General features: G+C 35.8%; 2 protein-coding genes across 2 annotated transcripts; one reads left to right on the top strand and one right to left on the bottom strand.

The window, feature by feature from the left end:
• Positions 1 to 587: 587 nt before the first annotated feature.
• LOC112555879 lies at positions 588 to 7,892 on the bottom strand. The gene is made up of 7 exons (XM_025224444.1): positions 7,750 to 7,892; positions 7,471 to 7,614; positions 6,472 to 6,563; positions 5,673 to 5,784; positions 5,170 to 5,326; positions 4,398 to 4,595; positions 588 to 4,071 (listed from the first exon to the last, which is right to left on the bottom strand). The coding sequence occupies exons 1-7, from the start codon at positions 7,759 to 7,761 to the stop codon at positions 3,767 to 3,769; spliced, it is 1,020 nt and encodes a 339-aa protein (XP_025080229.1). The 5' UTR covers positions 7,762 to 7,892; the 3' UTR covers positions 588 to 3,766.
• A 65-nt stretch (positions 7,893 to 7,957) lies between these two features.
• Positions 7,958 to 19,729, top strand: LOC112555875 (ecto-NOX disulfide-thiol exchanger 2-like). Its single transcript, XM_025224440.1, is given in 14 exon segments — positions 7,958 to 8,086; positions 8,675 to 8,785; positions 9,799 to 10,043; positions 10,430 to 10,631; positions 11,349 to 11,555; positions 11,921 to 12,154; positions 12,465 to 12,677; positions 13,561 to 13,667; positions 15,168 to 15,294; positions 15,793 to 15,971; positions 16,191 to 16,307; positions 16,556 to 16,655; positions 17,103 to 17,258; positions 17,261 to 19,729. Coding segments are annotated over 13 exon segments (2,037 nt in total). The 5' UTR covers positions 7,958 to 8,086; positions 8,675 to 8,685; the 3' UTR covers positions 17,311 to 19,729.
• The last annotated feature ends 637 nt before the right edge of the window (positions 19,730 to 20,366 follow it).

Consider the following 20,366-nt stretch of genomic DNA (forward strand, 5'->3'; position numbering starts at 1 on the left):
AGTTAGTGGGTGGGAGTGACCCAACAGCTAGTAAAACAGATTTAGGAATTTTAATAAGTGTCTGAAAGTACTCAGCTTTCACCAAATTTGTTATTTTATTGCAAGCTAACAGAATCTATACTAAGCACATGTACACAAGGCACAAAGAATACTTTATTAATGACTTAATGTCTTTTGTTTGGGTTAAAGTTGTTGTCTGCAGCATATTTCATCTGCTCTAAGTGGATTGTGACAGGACAGATCATGTATCCAAGATGATTACAGGTAACCTATAAGTAACTTCAGTCTGCACATATTTAAACCAATCATTTTGTAACACATGAATGATGGCTACTCTTCCATGGTGGTGATAATGATTAGTAACCAAACTGATTGATAAACATGCAGTGGTTATGAATTGCGAAAAAAACAAAAAAAAAAAACAAAAAAAACCCCCAAAACCCTAACCCATATTGTTTCCCTTCAGTCTTTTTGAAAACAGGCAATGTACTTTTCTGATATTGTATACTTCATCAGTTTATGGATGACACTCTTTCTGCATGCTCATTTGTACACACATCCACACAAAGACTTTATTTTAAAAAAGCTATCATTTCTAAATATTTAATTCAGTCAACAAGTTTTACAGATTGTGATATGTCACTGAATTAAGTTGTAGGTGATAACTGGAATGGGGCTTTTCTAAACATTTATATATTTTTGTGTCTACATCCAAGCGGTGAAAGATTGCAGCTAAAGCCAGGTAATCAGTAACAAATGCAATTTTTTTCCCAGTAAGAACCTTTCCCCTTTACCCAGGGTACATCTACATCTTTACACAATTGCATGGAAATGGAGGCACATATGCACACATAGCTCCTCTTACTCCAATATTTTGAATAACATGTAAATTAGAAATAAAGTTATTAGTATTTCAAAAACACTTTTACAATTTTGCTATAAATTACCATGTACATTCATAGAATACCTACTTGGCATGGGGACCTCATGGCTGTAGTGATGAAGCTAGTTATTCCCAGGGCAAAATGGGGAGCTAAAAGAAAAATGTTTCTGAAGTTACAAAGCAGTGTTCAGACCTCATGGACCTCATGTTTCTTCACCCCATGATGTTTGTGGGGTCTGGACACCACTTTACTCTTGAATTCTCCATATGACTTACCTTCATTTCATAACTATAGCTCATGGAGGAATACTGTGGACAAATGGAAACCGCTAGCAGAGAAGGTTCAGGGCAGGGCATATAAAGGGATGTGCTGATGCTCCATGCATTGGGACTAAAGAATTCTGAAAACATATCTTGTAAAATGCCATTTAAAAAAATTCTTACAACCCTTTCTGTGCAAACCTTTACCCAAATAATTCTTAAATTTTAGTAATAGTTTTAGTGACAGGCTGGCTAAAAATGCTTGCATCAAATGGTTTGTCTTTTATCTTTGAAGAAGGCAAAGATGTGCCTATGCAGTACATGTTGACACAATATTAAAACATTTCAGGAAAGCCAAAAGGCTTTGTTGTGACATAATGACAGTACTGAAGTTTGATGATGGAAAGACATGTGGTCTGCACTGCAAAAAACACCCAATTTGGACATATTTAACAAAAACAGTATAAGAAAAATTAATTTTTGTAAAAGTGCATGAAGAAAATTGCATATAACAATACTTTTTCAGAGGGTAAACAAATTCTTCAATTCTTTACTGTGAATACCTGCCATGAAGACAGATTGACAAATAAATACTGGTTGTATTTTTGTGACAAAATAACAGATATGACAACACTGAAAATATTTTAAAGACTGATGATTAAAAACATATTTGAAAAAATTGTAGAGGACTCTATTAAATAAAAAGGCAAAGAGGAATGGTTGTGTTGTATAGCACATTAAACACTTAAGATGACATTGCATTCCTAGTGGCTCATACAAATTTAACACAAGGAAGTTGACCCACTTGCATGACATCTGTCTCTAAAGCACATGATTCTGTGTAACAATCACACAATGATGCCTTTTCAAACAGGAAAGGCTGATGAAACGGCTATTTCATGATACCTTCATTCTACTAACTTAAATGTACTTATGGGAATGTTCAAGCCTGTACTAAAACTGATGAAAATGTCATCACAAAACAAAATATCTGATATTAGGTCACGTAACATGGTCCCAGTGAAGCAAGTTATGGAAACTGACTGCCAGCAATAAGGGTGTTGAAAAATATCTACTAAAAATATTACTAAGTAGCCAAAAGAGTAAATACCTAACCTAAAAAGTGTTGTATAAAAAAATCCCACAGTGGTGGCTGTCATTAGTAATACCCGAAGTAGGACTGTTGCTGTGAATCACACAGAATCTCCACAATTAATAACACAAGATCATTTAATGACACATAATCAGCTGCCAATTGCACTCAGAGAAAGAGATTGTCTTCATAAGCACAGTTACCATAGCAAAGTACACAAATTAAGAAATAATTCTGCATAAATCAAGTCACCATGTTAGTTTATCTTTTGTTGTGAAACCAGTCTGCTCAATTTGCAGGCTGGCATGTTAACAGGCCATTTTTATATAAACATTCCTATTCTAAAAAAAAGTTCCTTTGATCTTCCATATGGTACATGAATTGAAAGTAAAACAGTAAAAGGTGAGTGGCTCAAAACATGAACTAAGTACATGGATGAAAATGAAGAATTAAAGGGCACATCAAATGGTATGCTTGATTATGCAAGATATTTCTTAATGAGACAGGTTTTGAGGCTGGATTTAAATGCTTTGAACATAGAAACAGAAAAGGGCAGACGGGTTCAAGAAAAAAAGGAGTGTCTACCAAATTTCTTCTGTCTCAGGTGTGGCACAGAGAGGAAGCAACAAAAGCAGACCTAAGACACCGACTGGGGTGATGATATCAGGTATGCTGAGGCAAGCCACGAAGACAACAGTAACACTGTAGTGATCTTGTATTCCATGTGAGCTTGAGCTGGCAACCAGCAAAGCTTAAGGAGGTAGGGTATAATATAATCTACTCAAACTGAGGGCTGGGAAAGACAGATGCTCTCCTCTAGAAGAAGTAAAAGTAGACGTGTAACAGCTCTTTCTTTTTTTTTTTTTTTGCAGATGCTATTTTCATTCAGAATCTGGGTGAATACCCTTTTCTGTCCTTGAGATACATGCCTACAAGCATCACCATGCACAGAAAGAAGACTGCACATGGATACATTGTCACTGTCTAGGCTACAGCCAATGGGGAGATTAGGAGTGGATGTGGACAAACATAATGTCATGAGTTTGATCCAGTCATTAAGAAAAAAAGTTGTTTCCCATGAGACATTTAATACACTGAAGGTGAGCCACTCAGGCTAACATCTGCTTCTGGACTGTGTGCATACAGCATATAATACTTTCACATCTTTTGTTATGGAGTGACACTTAAGCACTATAATACTTTGTTGTGATTCTGCAGTATTGAGTATGGGGTGAGGAACTGGGAGGAAACCAAAGCATCTGGAAATAGCCCCTGATAAAAAGGTAACATCTCATAGAAAATACATGTACCTAAGCTGAAGACAAGAATCTGACCTATGACCCACAATGCTCACCACCTTGGTGACAAGCTCTCTACCGCTGCACACATAGCCAGCACAACTTCTACATCTAAATCATATATTGTAAACAAAGTGATTGCTTAAAATTTTACTTAAACAATTCTTCTTAGCTGCTCGTGTTTTACATGTATGCTTTTTTAGTTAAATTCAAACAAGGAATAAATCCTTTCTAAAACAGACTTGGTGCAGGAGTGAAGCCATAACCTGGAAACCCTCTTTCTGCTGAACCTTGAGGTGTATAGACGCCCCGAGTTGACTCTACAGTCATACCTGGATTGGGGGTGACAGTGGTATTTTCTATGCTTGGGTACCTGCCACCAGATTTTGCAAATGTTCCACGTCCACTCTGGGCACTGTGCATCTTTTGCTTTTGCCCTTGATGATACTCTTCCAAAACAGGAAGCTGATGTTTCCTGGCAAGCATTTGCAAAGCTGTATAGTGTAAACGTGAGACAAGTTGAAGATCTTCCAGCACTGCAAAAGAAAACAAATTCTGATAAATAATGAGACATATTTTTATGAGGTGCTTTGTGCTGGTATATTTTCCACACTAAATTTCTTCATCCTTACTTAAGCAAAGTCTTTTTGCTTTATGTTTTTAATTATGATTGCTTAAAACTTTTCAACAAGCAATATCCATGAATAAGAACTACACTTATAAGAAGCACTGCTGAAAGATATTGTCACATGAAGGCGGGAAAAACAGAAAGCCTGGCCTCATGCTGGGATTCCATGCTAAACAAGCAGCAGCAGCAAACAAGCAGCATCATTTAGATAAACTCTTCACTTTTATTACTCACATTTCTCTGAATATTGCTTATCATCAGGTGTGTGGACAATAATTCTTTCAAGACAAGACATCATTGCAGCAGTAGCCAGTACTTGCTGCTGAGTAGTCAAGGATAAAAAGCAGTCCATATCAACAGCAAAGGGATTACGGGGTGCTGGGTACATGCACAATTTAACAAGTTCAGCGATGACATCCCATATAAATACATCTGAAACAAGAAAAGAAGAAAATTAATTTAACCAAGGGATAATAATAGCAATTTTAATTTTTTGTATTGTAAACTTAGATTATTGGTTTTTAATACACGATAACTTGTAACCATTCTTGGTAAATTCTCTATTTTCTTTAAAAAAAAAAAAACCTTCAGTGGCCAGTATCAAAAGTATCAAAAGTAACACCTGGCTGACTTGCTGAAATTAGCTGATGGCAAATTATATTGCTAAATCTAATTACATTTTGATTATACAAGTTTGAAAGTGTAATTTTTACTTCCTTTTTTTCTATATATTAAATAATAAAAAGTAACCTTCCGTTAATAATCATCAACAAACTGGGCTTGAATATGGGCCATTAATTCTTCATTCTTTTAATAAATGACATTATATATCTATTAACAGTAAATCATTGTGAAAACAGTTTGTAATTTTGTGTGTGTGAGATAGAGAAAGACATGCTACTGTAAATGAGTTTTTGAAGATGCATACACGATACCACAGCATAATAAAGCCAATTCTGTCAGGCTACTGTTAAATGTTTACGAAAACAAAACCAAAAAAGATTACCTGTGTCCTTCCACTGAGAAGTGGACTTCAGGCGCAGTGGGTTATCTTTGTCTGCCAGCCCTGACATTTTCATTAGGCGGGTGTGATTTGACCTCACCCATACATAAGGACAGGAGTATCGAGCATAACCAGCAACAAGAAATAATGTGTGGGAACCCTAAAGGCAAAATGTTGAATTTCTTAGTAATTAAACCAATGACATGTCATTTGGCAAATTTGTAGAATAAAGCATCCTCATCTTAACCACCCTTATCTTTAATCAGCAACTTTTTTTACCAATATAAAATTACATGCTATATTTGGTAATAAATAAATGCTCTAACTCGTAGCTGCTGATATGCTTTAAAACTTTTCCCCCAAAATACGTTCCATTTATACATATGGAAGTGGTAAAAAAAACAAAAGATGCAGAAGTTATGATAATACACGTTCTCAGTCAAGATTTATCTGTAACAACTGAGGCATTAAATATCAATTACAGAATAAAAATAAGAAATCCATACACTGTTTGATCCTTGCTCATTATCACTTGGTGATGCAGGTGGGAGTCCAACACCCTGATTTCCCATTCCACTCAGTGCCATCTGAGTACCCTGTGACAACATAAGAGCCCTCCTAAAAATGGAGGGAGTGATGTTATTCATGTAGAACAGTCTTCCTAGGCAACATATAAAAGTAGTTTTTGTTTAAAAACGGGTAATTTTTAAATTTGGTAAAGAATTAGACTGGTGAAGCATGCTCCCTTCACAATGGTCCAGTGCAGGGGAGGCAAGTTTTTCACATACTCAATGGAGACTCAGCATAGGCGAGAAAGAAAAAAAGAAAATAAGTTTTGAAGAAGAGCATGGGCATGAATAGAGGGAAAGTTAGCTACACCCAAATAGTAAAAAAAAAAGAAAACAAACAATAAAACAAAAAGCAGTTAGTTGATTACAATATGCTCTGTTTCCACATGAACCCTCTGCCTATAAAGGAGAATGCCCATTTGTCTTAAATATGGAAAGCATAATTTTGTACAATTTTGATTTTGCATGTGATCATCAGTTCAAAAGAATCTAACTAAGTTAGTAAGCAGTTTTCTCTCTACACATTAGAATATTTTTCCAATCACCATGAGCAGGAGAACATTAAAAAAATGCATTTTTGCTTGATGAAAAAAAAAACCTCTTAGCTACTGAGGTGAGGAGTAGGGAGGCGGTATCTATCTTTGGGTATGTTATAAACATACCATAAAAAAATTATGCAATTTTAAGCAAAAGCTTTTATTTCTTAATAATTAATATCACAAGTTTAATAACATACGGATCATATGGTAAATGGGCTGATGTCAAGCTGTCTCCAGCAGAAAATTCTGTGGCAGAATTACCAATAAAACTGCATCTACGTGATGAAACCTGAAACAAATACAGAATGAAAATCAAAACTAATAAGCAAAATTAAGATAATGATTGGAGCAGAACTAAAGTAAAGCCAACAGAAAACTATGTTCACCCACTCAGTCAACAAAAATCTCTGATCAGTTCTGAGATGAAATTATACTTGACTCATGATGAATGCTTCAGTTTCTTTACTTTTTTAAAAATTAAAAAATACAAATACAAAACATCTTTATCTTCCAAGGTTTGCTTGCTGTCACTAACTCTACTAGATGTGATTTTATTGCAAATTTTTTATCTATCACTTCATTTAAGTCAAGCATATTCATGTGCAGTGTCAATGAAGTGAAATAGTGAGACATTTGGACTCTTTGATACTTCCTAAAGTGACGGGCTCATGCTCAACCCAAAATTTCTAGTGGAGAGAAAGATAAAAAAGTGTGTTGCCAGGAATACTCATTTCCCACTTTCTCTGTACTATACTTTGATTCTTGCTTTCTTCCTTGTACACTTGTACAAGCACACAGTACAGAGCTTTATAATATAATGAAATTAAGGATTTTTTCAAAGCTGCAAAAAAATGCCAAATTAAAATTGAGATTACTATTGCTTAAAGGCCAAACATTTTTTTTTAATGCCAGGGTTTTGTTCCTTACAAGCTATTGTATCAGTAATAATTTTCAGAATCTGAGCAAATAGCTCTATTTTATTTGCAAGATAAAAACTCGTCAGACACTAAAACTGTTACCTCTAATTTTCAATTTTTGAAAGAGGTGACTCACTTCCAGCAACATTACAAAAAAGCAGACTTAATTTCCTATCAGACTTGGGTTAGCCTTTAAGTCATAGTGAGCTAAATTGTTTTATGCTTTTTGTTTCAAGATGTAGCCATCATTCTGTTTTCTCAGCTCGATCTGTTTCTTACCTGAGGTTCATGACTGACAGTGACGCAAAGTTCCTCTTTACCTCGCAAATACATCGAAAAGTGCTGGAATCCCTGTACAGTTCCAAATCTGGGCAACTCTGAAAGAAAATGCTGCAGTTTTTTCTTTAGTGCTGCTTCCTGGGCCTGCGAAAAAGTGAATTTTTAAGTAATTTAATACCTTTGATTTAAGCAAACATGATAATAAAACAAACGATTGAATAATTTTAAATGTTTGATTCAGTAGCTCTTTGCCTGATACGTATTACAAATTTTACAAACCGATATGTCCATTGTTGCGTCTGCTTTTGCTTTCTAAAGCCGAATTAGTAGCTCACAGGTGGTTCCGTCGCATTTTGTTTTCATTCACAAGAAATAATCAAGTGCTGTTTTCTCCCTTTGCTGATTTTGCTCCTGGCAACCTGAGAGTTTAAAAAGCGAAGTGAATGTTAAAGTAAAACATCAGATTTGTTCAGTGTTTTCGGCTTCATTTTATGCGTCTCTTTCATTGCCTGGAGGGAACAATAACTCCAAATTGTCTTAATTCAAAATTTCCTTTTCATGGTTCGCTTTAGCCTTTTAGAAACGCGTCAATGACGGCTGCTACGTGTTTCAAAAGGTATGTTCCCCCTTCCACCAATCGCCCCACTCCCTACCACGTCCTCTTGCTGGCACGGCATAAAACACAAACAAACAAACCACATCCTCAATCCTTATGCTATGGTCAATAGGCATTCCCAGAAGATTTAACTGCATTGACTATCTTTACGTAAGAACTTTACTCATAAGTTTTCTGGTCAATGATCTAATCTGTTTTATATATCATATTCCTATTAGTCACATTACTTTGGCCATTCGAAAATGATTGGAACGAGTTATTTTGATATGAAACATTGTGTTTAAAAGGTGAAGGATACCACCATATCCTGCACGCCAGGCAAATAGTGGCAGTAGTCGAACGCTGAGTGTGCATTCTTATCAGTGTATTCGGTATTTTCCGTTAAGCTTTAGTTGTTGCAGTTATTACTATTTAATTATAGTTATTAAATATTAGTTTTCAATAGCTGCTTTACATTTATATACTTATATAAAATGCGCTTACAGACATCATCATGTAAGCAAATTCTTGTTCAGTATCTTCTTTCTGCAATTAAAAAAAAAAATTAAGCAGGCAGTGTCTTTTAAGCCATTCAATTGTATTTGCCAGCCAGTTGAGGAATGGATCCATCTCGTAATGATATGCCACTGGAGTTTAATAGGAACAAAGGAAAGCCTCCTGTGGTTTACACCCACAGTGATGCAGATGAAATTGCTGCAAGTAAGAGCTGATGTTTCCCATGTCATCCACAAAATATAAGCAATCTAAACACCACAGATCTGGGCATGATAAGTAATTGCCTGACAGGTTGTCATAATTTATAAGGAAGCATATTAACCCTCTGAGCATAACATAAAATTGTAAGTATTATAAAGACTGGCTAATAACCAACAATTGCAAGTGCAACAGTGAGTGAAGTTTGTTTTTTATTATTATTGCTCTCAGGTAAACGTTAGACCAAGAAGCCAAAACAATTTTTGGAAAGCTTGAAGTTTGCAATAAAGGTATAAAATTGCCTTCCCCATGCTACCCTAACAAAACCACAACCTTGGCTCATTGTGCTTGAAGGGTTAAATATGCACCATTATTTTATTTTTAGTTTAAAAATCTGGATATGCACATTTGAGTAGAGCAGTGGTGCCCAACCTTTTCTCGCCCAAGGGCCGGGCTGGACATGATATAAAATCTTTAAGGCCAAGACATGGCAGTTTTGCCAGAATCATGACGTTAAAAAAGAAATTACTCTGTATCTGGTTAAAACGAGTAGGCTGGATGAGGCACCTTCTTGGGCTGGATGTGGCCTGTGGGCTGTAGGTTGGTAACCCCTGCTTTTTTTTTTCAATAGTGGCTTTAGTGGCCTATTGGAAATAAAACATTCATGTTTTGGTTGTTTACATTGTTTTTCCGCAAGGAGCATTTTTTTAATGATAGGCCCCGCCCTCTTTTTTTGGCGGACAAAACTTTGTTGATAAGAGACATAATTTTGCTATTATATTTATTATTAAATGTTATTTGTCTAGCTATAAATGTTTTCCTTTGATAACAATTGTTTATGAAAATTGTTATAAAAAATGCGATAAGTGGGCAGCATAAACATTATTCTGCACATGAAGTTTGTAAAATGGACAAGTGGACATTAACACATAATCAATTATATCTTCTGGTGTTTTTATGTGTTACACGTTCTAACATGTGGTGTCATTTGCACAGTGCACAAAACTTTATTTTAACAGATGATGTTACATCCAGCACCGTATCGGCTGCAATGTTTGCAGCTGCATCAGCAGCAGCCTCTAGTACAAACACGATCATGAGCACAAATCACTACAGTATGGCAGCCATGGCCAATGGTAACATGGATATGGCAGACAGTAACAGCGGCATGACTGGTAACATGATGGCGCCCATGACAGCCCTTGGCCCAATGGGCCCCATGGGCCCAAATCCCATGATTATGGGACCAGTAAATATGGGACAGGTATGTAACTGTGTATGTATGCCCAGTCTGTTAAATTACTTTTTTTTTTTTTTCTGAAAAAAGTTTTCATCTCAAATCATTCTCTGGGAATGGTGAGATATTAATCTGCGTTGTTAAGTGCACTGAAATCAAATTTAAACATGACCTAAGATGTGCTAACCTGTAGATTTAGGTGTACTCAGGAAACAGTCAACCTAGGAACAAAACAAATGCATGTATATTTAAATAGTGTAGGGAAGAGTAAATGAAAATGCCATCAGAAGAAGTGCCTTTTACCCTGATGTTTAGTGATCTTCATAGTTGATCTATATGTAAGTGTACTGTTGTGGTTTAGTGACTTCTGGAGTTTCTTGCATCATTAACTGGTGTGTATGTGTGTGTTGTAGTACGGAAACATGCTTGGTCCACTAGGGCCAATGACACCCATGGGATTAATGGGCCCAGGACCTGGAGGAATGGGAGGCCTGGGACCTGGTCCTGGAAGCATAGGATTAGGAATGCCTGGCATGGGACAAAGCATGGGACCACCCATACAACTCAAGGAAATTATTACACTGAATTCCTGTGTTCTGTACCCACCACACCCAGGTCAAAGAAAAATTGATATGCTATCTTTGCCATCTCTGTGAAATAAGTCTTAAAGCCATGAATAAAGAAGTTGGGATATAAAAGGATAATTGGTGACAGCTGTTTGTCGGAGCAATTTTAGCTGTGTGAGCATTGTTTGAGTAGATACTGCAAACCATTTTCAGAGAAATGGTATTATCTAATTTTCTCTTATTTCTGCAAACTTCTTATGTTTTATGTTTGTTTTACTTTTACCATTCTCTTTGAGTAAAAATCTATCTTTACCATAAATAGGTACATCTAGGATTTACAGGTACAGTTAGAAGGTTTATAAGAGGGCATATAATCATGATTAGCTCACCAACTCACCAAAACTGAAAGGAAAATGTGGGAATTAGCTAGCACCTAATGCCATTAGGATTCAGTAATTTACTCTCTGGTTATGAGAAGCTTAAAACTTATGTCACTTCCTTCCTTTATCCTGGCTGCATGTTCATGCTCACATTTAATACAAGTTGTTGGTGCTTTTCTTTAATTTCTTTAAAGGCAAAATGCATGATATAAATTGCACATTGTTATTAATATGTAAATATAGTATTCAACCTTGAGTTACAGTTGATGGGATTAAACTTGTGATATGATACCACAAATACTGTGATGTATGTAAAAAGGTTAACTGGTTATATGGAGGCATATTTGCTTCTATTTTCTTTTAATTTTTTTCCTCGGACAATTCAGATGCCCCACCACACAGTGTGAGGGAACGACCACCAGGATGTAGAACAGCTTTTATTGGAGGACTGCCAGAAAATATCACAGAAGAGATTCTTCATGAGGTATTTGAACGGTGTGGTCAAATTGAGACCGTTCGTCTTGGAAAGAAGAACTTTGCCCACATTCGCTTTGTCCATCATGATGCCGTGGAGCAAGCCATATATTTGTCAGGTATGTTTTATTTTGATAATATTTGTAATATATCTTAATTAGTTTTAGGAAAATTGCAGCTAGTAGCAGCAATCCATCTTCTTTTTTTCCAAAGGAAGTTGCATGTATCAAATGCTTGAGTGTTTGTGAGGTGTATGTTCTACCAAACCATTCATGTGCTTGGGGCCCTCAACATCATGTCTTTGCGCATGTGCCACATGTAAAAAATGTGCCTTTATAAATAATAATATTTAGAAATAATATGAATAATATACCCCTTCTCTCACTCAATAAATACATGGAGCTTTAAGAAATGGAAGAAGTTTCCAGTTAATTGCATTATATCAATATGCAACTTTTCTCTATTTTTTTAAAATGGGGTGTAGGCTTTCGAATGAAAATAGACAACAAAGATGACAAGCCAAACACAGGCCGTCTGCATGTAGACTATGCCAATGCACGCAATGACCAGCACGAATGGGAATGTGAGCAGAGAGCCATGGCTCGTGAAATGCGCCATCAGCAGCAGATACAAGAAGAGCGTCTTAGAGTTCCTTCCCCTCCACCTGTCACTCCCTTTACGGTGTTTGATGGCAACACATTGCTGGAAGTTATCAAGAGTGAGTAATTTTTTAATTAGAAAACCAGATTTTAGCAGTCTTTAACAGCACAAACCATGGTTTCCCATCTGTTATACACTAAGGGTTTTCACTCCCAGTTAAAACTTTCTGTTGAGAGTTCAAAACCCTTCAAACCCTAGTTGTCATGTCTTTGTGTATGTAAATCTGTAATCAACATTTGATCAAAGTATATTACTTTCGTTACAAAATGTCTTACCTGGCCTAAACTCTTTTACCTTGAACATTAAAATCATTTGACATGAAAAAATTTACATTGAACATTAAAATCATTTGACATTAAAAAATTTAGGTGACTCTGGATTCATGAAAGCATCGCAAAAGCTAATTGCCTGGCTGGATCGTGGTAGCGTTGACAAGCGATCAAGCAGTCTTTTCTACTCCCTCATCCAAAGTTCAAACACTCATGTAAGACGCCTTCTGCTGGAGAAGCAGCAGCATGAAGAGGAAGTAAATCAGGCGAAACTTCTTTTTAAACAGCGGGTGCAAGGCATCCTGGTGCAATGTAAGTTGTGTCCCTTACATTTATCTCCTTGCTTTACAACTGTTATTATTTACTATGTATTTCTCATTTTCATGCAAAATCATAAATGGTAGAAAAGAAGATAGAAATAGAATGCTTACACCGAGCTGTGCTTGCACCTTACAGAAGGACACAAATCAACCAGCTGCAGTGGAGGAAAGTAGATGAGTTAGTCATAGGCATGCATACAGTGGGGTTTTCATTTTATTTTGCACTGTGACCTTCATGGCAGATCTTAACTGTGCCTCCAATGCTGGGAAACTTAGACCTGTTATCTGCTAACTTCTTGGTCACAATCTGAGTTAAAGTGCACAGATTTGTTTTTAATACTTGTAAATCATTTAGTTAGAAGAGTCAATTTGAAAACCTTGACAGTTATAATTGCATAGCCTTCACATTATTTTATAATAATGGCTCATTTGAGTTGATTCAGATTTGTCAGTTTTTAACTACTAGTTTGCAGGAAGCATTTTTTTAATCAGAATATGAACCATCAGTTTTCTCTTACATAATTTATCCATTTATTAATACTTGGATTTGTTGTGCTCAGAACTTGCTGTGGAAAGTTGCTATTTGCTACCCATCCATCCCCTAAAAAGAAAGAAAAAAAGCTAAAAAGTATGTGCAAGATCTTATAAAAGTATGCAGATAAATTATCATAAAGATACCTTACATTGTTAGTCTATGTATTTTTATTGTACATGATCTTTAGAGACTATAGTTGATGCCCCATGGTAAGTGTTGAACAGATGGAATAGTGCTTGTGAGAAATAAGAGCTCTTGAGGAACCTTTGGCTTCAGCTGTAGCCAAGAGTGGAGAATCAAACAAGAAATGGTAATGTTAAAACTGCCTCATTTCTGTAAGTGGGTCAGATAGAGCACATCTTTGCGGCCTCCCTCAAGCAGAAGAACTGGGACCATTTTACGAAGGCCCAGCGCAAGAACATCGACATGTGGTACAAGCAGGTGCAGGTAAGGGCAAGAGCCATGTTAACAGGTGTTTTGTTGTAAAGCAACAGGAATGTAACGTGCCACAAGAATGTCCATGTCATAGCATTTGTGGATACAATTCAAAATCACAGATCTTATGGGTGGCTCATTAAGTGACTATTGGTGTCACAATGAATATTGCAATTTGGTAAGTGACGTAATAATTTTGCACATAATCCAATACTTTCCTGGCCTTGTAAATAAACTATAGCCAGCTCAAAAATATAGGACAAATGTATTTTTTTGTGCTCGCTTTCATTCCTGTTGGCTGGGCTCTTGTGTTTGACAATGTGTTGTTTTCACTTTGTATTAATTGGATGACTTGCAGTGGCATATGACTTGACTAAAACATACACTTACCTCTAAAATGAGCTATGGAAAGAGCTGAGGGTGTGCTGAAAAACACTCCACAAAAATGATTTGAAAGACATGTACCACTGTAAGATGCATCAGTTTTCAGAGATATTCCTGAAATAAATTGTGGAGAATAACAAAGATTGGAGCTGGTAGACGAGATCACTGGCCTACTGTAAATGAAAGTAACAGTTTTCAAGGATATTTGCTAGGAAGAATGCACACAGTGCATGTCAGACAAAAATTTTATCAGAAGGTGCTATTCATCTAGCTTCTGCTAAATTGAGAGGTCAGGACCAAAGAGTCATGCAGTGGACACGGTGATGTGGTAAATGTTGTAGGGCAGCATTGTAACTTATTCCTGAGCATGTTGCTCCGACTTCATCTGCAAGTGAATGGTAAAATATCATTTTGTGAGTGTCAAGAAGTTGTCTTCAGGATGGCTGAATGGACCATACTGTCTACATGGACTTTTCAGGTAAAACATGTTGCACCCAGGAACTGTTTCAGGAAATTGCAGGCCTTTGAGTCGGCACTGTTCGTGGTAAAGAACAGATATTCCAAGCACTCTTTTGGAAATTAAATATTTTCCACAAATTGAAAAATTGCATTATTTAGCTTTTCTCTTTGTGTTTGCATTGGAATCTTTGGATCATCTGACAAAGGTAAATAGATTAAGGAGTGATCATACCAGAGCAAGTAAAGGTCTGTTATATCATGAAGATGAAGGTAATTTTCACTGGTCTGAAGTAATGCACTCACTAAAACTTGGAGATTAAAAAGAATTCTTCTGATTGCTGGTAAAAATCATATTGACTTGAACCAACATTTTAAGCTTATTTTATTAATCACCAAGGGTAAGTTTCTACCAGTTATAAATTTTAGCCAGCAGAGACTATGAGGTGTGAATCACGGAGTTACAGTAGATTCTGAGGAATTGAAATGCATTGTGACTATGACTCCATGGCTTCTCCATTTCTGTGAAATTTCACATAAGGAGTTATGGGAAAAAAGAAACAAGAGTCAGGTATACATTATCTTGTTCTCGTGGGAAATGCTGCAACGTATCTTCAGATGGAAGTGTTATTTTGGTGATGATTAAGTCATTCTGCATTACACTTCTTACAGGAGATTAAGACATCTCAACAAGCTGAATTTCTCAGTGAACGCAGTGAAGATGAAATGGACCTCTCAGATGCAGAAGGTGACAGTAATGAACCACCTGGCAAGAAAAAGCGCAGTGAGGATGATGATGGTAATTTGTCCTGTGCTGAAATTGATCTAAAGATTTTTTTTTTTGTAGAAGTAGATATTAAGGGTGATCACTCAGTTCATTTGTATTTATCATGGGTGGTTCTTTTTCTGATGATGATGGGGTTGTTGAATGCTCACTATTACTTGGAATAGCTATCAGACCTTTTAGTTAAAGTCTCAGATTACTTGCATTACTAATAGATATTTTTATATTATTTGATTAGCAGGAAAAATTACAAGCATAAGAAATTGGATTTAGTTTGAAAAGTGATAAAACATTTTATTTCACAGCTGTGACCTTGGAAATCAGAGTACTGGTAATTTAGTTTTGTTTGTAAATTTTGTGTATATTTGTCCTTTGATTGTCCTCCAAACCATGTCATCTGATGTCTTTGTTTATCCCTAAGTGACGTCATTTTTAAGTATGATTTTGATATGTGTAACTATATTTTACATTTGAAGGTAGCTCTTGTCGTATATTTTGCATATGGTGTTGAAGGTAATGCAGGTGTATCAGCAGAGGTTGCTGCACTTAAAGAAGAAAATGACTCATTAAAATGTCAGCTGGCTGCTTACATGAATGAAGGAGAGATGGTCAAACTGGAGGCCAAACAAACTACAGAAGCTTTGGAACGACAGATTACGTCTCTTCAAAATGCACTGAAAGGCATGCAACAGGTACCCTGTGCTTACAAAGTTAATTTGTGAAAAGGCAATTTTTTTAAAAATACCATTTGCTTCTATTGATTTTGCTATATAGTTATATTTTGCCCTGATCTTCTAGTAGGTTACCTTTGATATGTTGGTATGTTTTTCCTCAGTAGTATTAAAAAAAAAGTATAATTTTGAAACCATCCTTTAACTTGTTCATTCTTTATTGGGTGCTGTATGTTACAGCAACTAATTTCTCAGCAAGCACAAATGCGACGTGCACAAGAAGAGGCTCGGACAAACACAGCAGCTGTAAGGAGATCCCCATCATATGGCAGCAAAGAAGAAGGGATTGAAAATGAGGTTCTGCTCCCCCTTCCCTCTTTAAAATTGTGATCCTGTTCATTGCCAGTAAATGATGTTTCCAGCAGATGTAAATAATTTAAATCTTCATGGTTGTAGTATATATGAACTGAACTGGAGCTTCAGGATATGGAATTGCATTAAGAAATTTTGAACAAATTGATGGTAAAACATTGGAATTCTGATTGAAATAATGTTTATGAAAACAACAAAATCTCACAGTAGTTAAATACTTGTGTTTGTGACAGGGAAAAGAATCTGGTGGAACTATATCGGGGATCTCTAGTCAAGAGACGCTGGTTAGCAGCAGTGGCATCAGCCTGAAAGAAAAAGAAGTATGGATGTTAGGTGAGGATAATTATTTTATTACTTTGATTTTTTAAGTAGCCTTTTGCTTATTTCCTAAACCAAAAAAAAAGTGCATTTGGGAAAGGTTTTATGTGAAGTAAACATAATTTTATTATTTTGATCTTTAACTTTCTCTCAAGGACTGATAATTTATTTGTAAAATTCTGACTTCCTTGAGACTTCAAACCTGAAGTTTACTTGAGGCACAAAAGTAAACATATTTTAAGATTGCTGATGCACTATGCATGAATATCTGCATTACTCCAACATGACGAATATAGAAGAATATAGAAGAATTGTGTTATTTAAGGTCCATAGGGTTGCATGGCATTAACTTAATCAAATGGCCTGCCTTGAAAAACAAATGTCAAAGTATTTTTTTTTTCTAAAATTAGTTTAGGAAATGTTAGTGAATGGTTATTTTCTGAACTCTGAAACTGATCACAGGTCTGATTGCATGCTTCCTGAATGTACATCCCAATGGGGCAAGTGTTGACTACTTGTGGTCATACCTCAGTCAGATAATGACAGTTCGACCCAGAGAAGTAGAAGATTTGTTGGATCGGCTACCCAGTCTTTTTCGTCAAGAAGTAGCTGGTTGTGGGCAACCCTTGAGAGGCGCTGGTTTTTCACTGGTTACCAGAAAACCTCCTAAAATGTGTTGTTAATGTTTTATATTGTTTTCCCTTGCACTTTGCAGTGGTGGGTGGGTGCGTGGGCTGTCAGTTGAATTGTTAAAAGCTTTAATGTTTTCACTGTTCCATTTGTCTATGAAAGTTTACCATTGGCTGCTGCATTTGTTCTTGAATAATATGTTAATATGTGCATGCATGTTTCCTTGAAAATAGGATTTCAGTTTGTGATACTGTATTTATAATATGAATATGTGTGTTGTGCAAATGTGTGTGTGTGTGTACATAATGCATGAATGTCCCTGCAAAGATTTTCACCGAGGCACATCTTTCATTTGCTTGAACAAGGCCCTCTTCGATGTATTTTTGCATCACATGCTACGGCCATTTGTGCCAGCTTTTGTCAAATGTCTTTTCAAAGTCGTAGTTACGATAGATTTCTGATGTGGTACATGTTTTTCTATCAGAATACAACAGTCTTCGTGTTTATGTGATAGTGGGTGGATTACGGGTCACAGGTTATAAATCTTGGTTTACCTTGCCGTGATATAGCTGAAGTTGCTGGCTCAGCATAAAACACAATTTCAATCCCCCCACCCACCCAGTGCCTATACACACAATCTAAATCATAGTGGACATAGTACATAACAGTACAGGGAATTTTTGGTTATTACAACCGCTGCTCAGCGTTATTATTCCACTGACCCCACAACCACTAAAAATTCTGTTTAGATTTGATAGTAGATTATTTAAGATTAGAAGTCCATTTCTCTTGCAGGTACAGATTTTTAAAATTATAAAATACTTATGAAGAAAATCTTCCCAAAGAATTTTTTTTTTGTTTTTATTTTTTAATGTGGACCTGGTAACAAGTAAAATCAGTTTTGTTTTTTCTCAGTCTTGGTCTAACTGGGATACCCAAGGATTTATTATTATTTTATTGATACAATTATGAATTGTGGTATGTCTTCTGATTATGCTGTATCTTTGATTGAAAAAGGATAGAAAATGACTAGGATATTTTTTGGACATTGTTGATTGGAAACACTGATAACCTTCGTGTACAGGCTGACCCTTGAAGAGATTCTCACCCATTACAAATTAGTTGTGGGCATTTTTAGCTAAAATGCATGATGTGGAAAATAGACTACTAGCTCTCTATTTACATGTCTACTGACAATGCTTAATTAAGTGCCTTGATGAATATCACAAGATTTAACAAAAAAGCACAAATGAGCTGTGCACTTCATGCAAAAATCTTATTTTTTCACAACCTTGTTATCAGTATTTTTGTGAAATTTTTTTTTTCCTAAGCTCGGAATAAGTCACTTGGATTACAGAATTTTTTGTTTTTAATAAATGGTCAGTTGTATTAGGATTTGCATTTTTCCAGTCCTATATTTTGTACACTTGTTTCATATTTCTCAAATGCTTCCACAGTTCTGTTTGTTTTTACTTTGAGCAAAAGCTTGAATCCAGGTGCAATGATAGAAATAACAAAGTTGTGTAAACATGTTTATCATTATGGATGATATTTATTTGATTAAAAGTGAAAGATTATTTATGTTTGTGGATGTATTGTTTAGGGGAGATGTCTAAATAAAAAGAGAGATGCTTTATGGCAGAGGGTTTGGTCACTGTGTGCATATGTGATACATAGGTACTTTTTTGAGGATGAGGATTTTGTAAGATTTAATTAAAAGAAAATAATTTTAGTGATGATCTCTTGTGTTTTCTGCACTGAAAATGCAGCTTTTCCTTGAGCATTACTCATAACACAATCTATGCAATGCTAGTTTTTTCATCCTCCTTCCCCCTCTGCTTTTCTGCTGTTTGTTAGTTTCCTACTTATCTTCCTCTGCAGAATCACGATATTCTCAGTTCTTGTTACTTGGTTCCTTTTTGCATTTTTTATATTTGTTGTCTATACATCGTCAGTACTGTTTATTCTTCTGCCACTCGTATGCTGTTCATGTCTCATTCTTGTTTTAAGCGCTAAGAGCGTGAGTATGCATTACACAAATTCTCTGTTTATTATTATAAGAAATACCATAAAAAACCAAATATGAACAAACAAAAACTGGCTGGTACATTACGTTTTACATATTGCTATATTTTGCTGGAAGTGGTTCGTACTATTATGAAGGTAAACCATGTATGTCAGAAGACTGTTGATCTACAAAATGTTTTAACTCATCCAACATTTCAAGTTATAAAAGCAAAGTACTATAGGTTTGTTAATTTGTGTTTTTATATTTCACTGTTGTACCGCATCTTTTTCTTTACATACCAATAATTTGTTTTTTTTTTAGATAGGTCTTTGTCTTTCGTCTTCGGATGCTTCAGATTTAAAACATCTTTCTTTCACTTTTAACTCGCCCAAGTTCTGTTTCTCCAAGTAGACAAAATGTTAATTCAAGTGAGAAAATAAACAGTTTATAGGTAACTAAATTTGTATCAAAATTAGATGATGTAAAATGTTATGTTTTGTTAAGTAATTTTAGTGAAGATCTCGTCTTTGCTGCACCTCTTCCATGAGAATTACTCCTAACACAATCCATGCAATGCTAGTCCTTTTTCATCCCCCACCCACCCTTCTGCTTTTTGTTACTTTCCTACTCATTCCTCTGCAGATTCTCAATTCTTGTTACTTGCTTTCTTTTTGCGTTTTCTATATTTGTTTTTATTCATCGTCATTACTGTTTATTCTTCTGTCCCTTGTATGCTGTCTATGTCTCATTCTTGTTTTAAGTGCTAAGAGTGCGAGTATGCATTATACAAATTCTTCGTTTATCATGCTATATTTTGCTGGAAGTGTTCATACTATTAAGAAGGCAAACCATATATGTCAGAAGAATGTTATGATGACTGCACTTCTCAAAATGAACATGTTGGTCTGGTAGGTTTTTAGGCTATTGTTGACAATTGCTGCAGATTCTCACAAAGGAAGTTTATGACATCTGTCAGTGGGATGCTAAGACCCCTGATCTGTACTGGTTGTTGGAGTTGAGATAGATGGAAGGTATAAAAATTGCAGCAGATGACTGGGAAGTCTGGCTGACAGTGTGAACTAGGAACA

This window comes from Pomacea canaliculata, linkage group LG14 (genome assembly GCF_003073045.1).
Source record: "Pomacea canaliculata isolate SZHN2017 linkage group LG14, ASM307304v1, whole genome shotgun sequence".
NCBI lineage: Eukaryota > Metazoa > Mollusca > Gastropoda > Architaenioglossa > Ampullariidae > Pomacea > Pomacea canaliculata.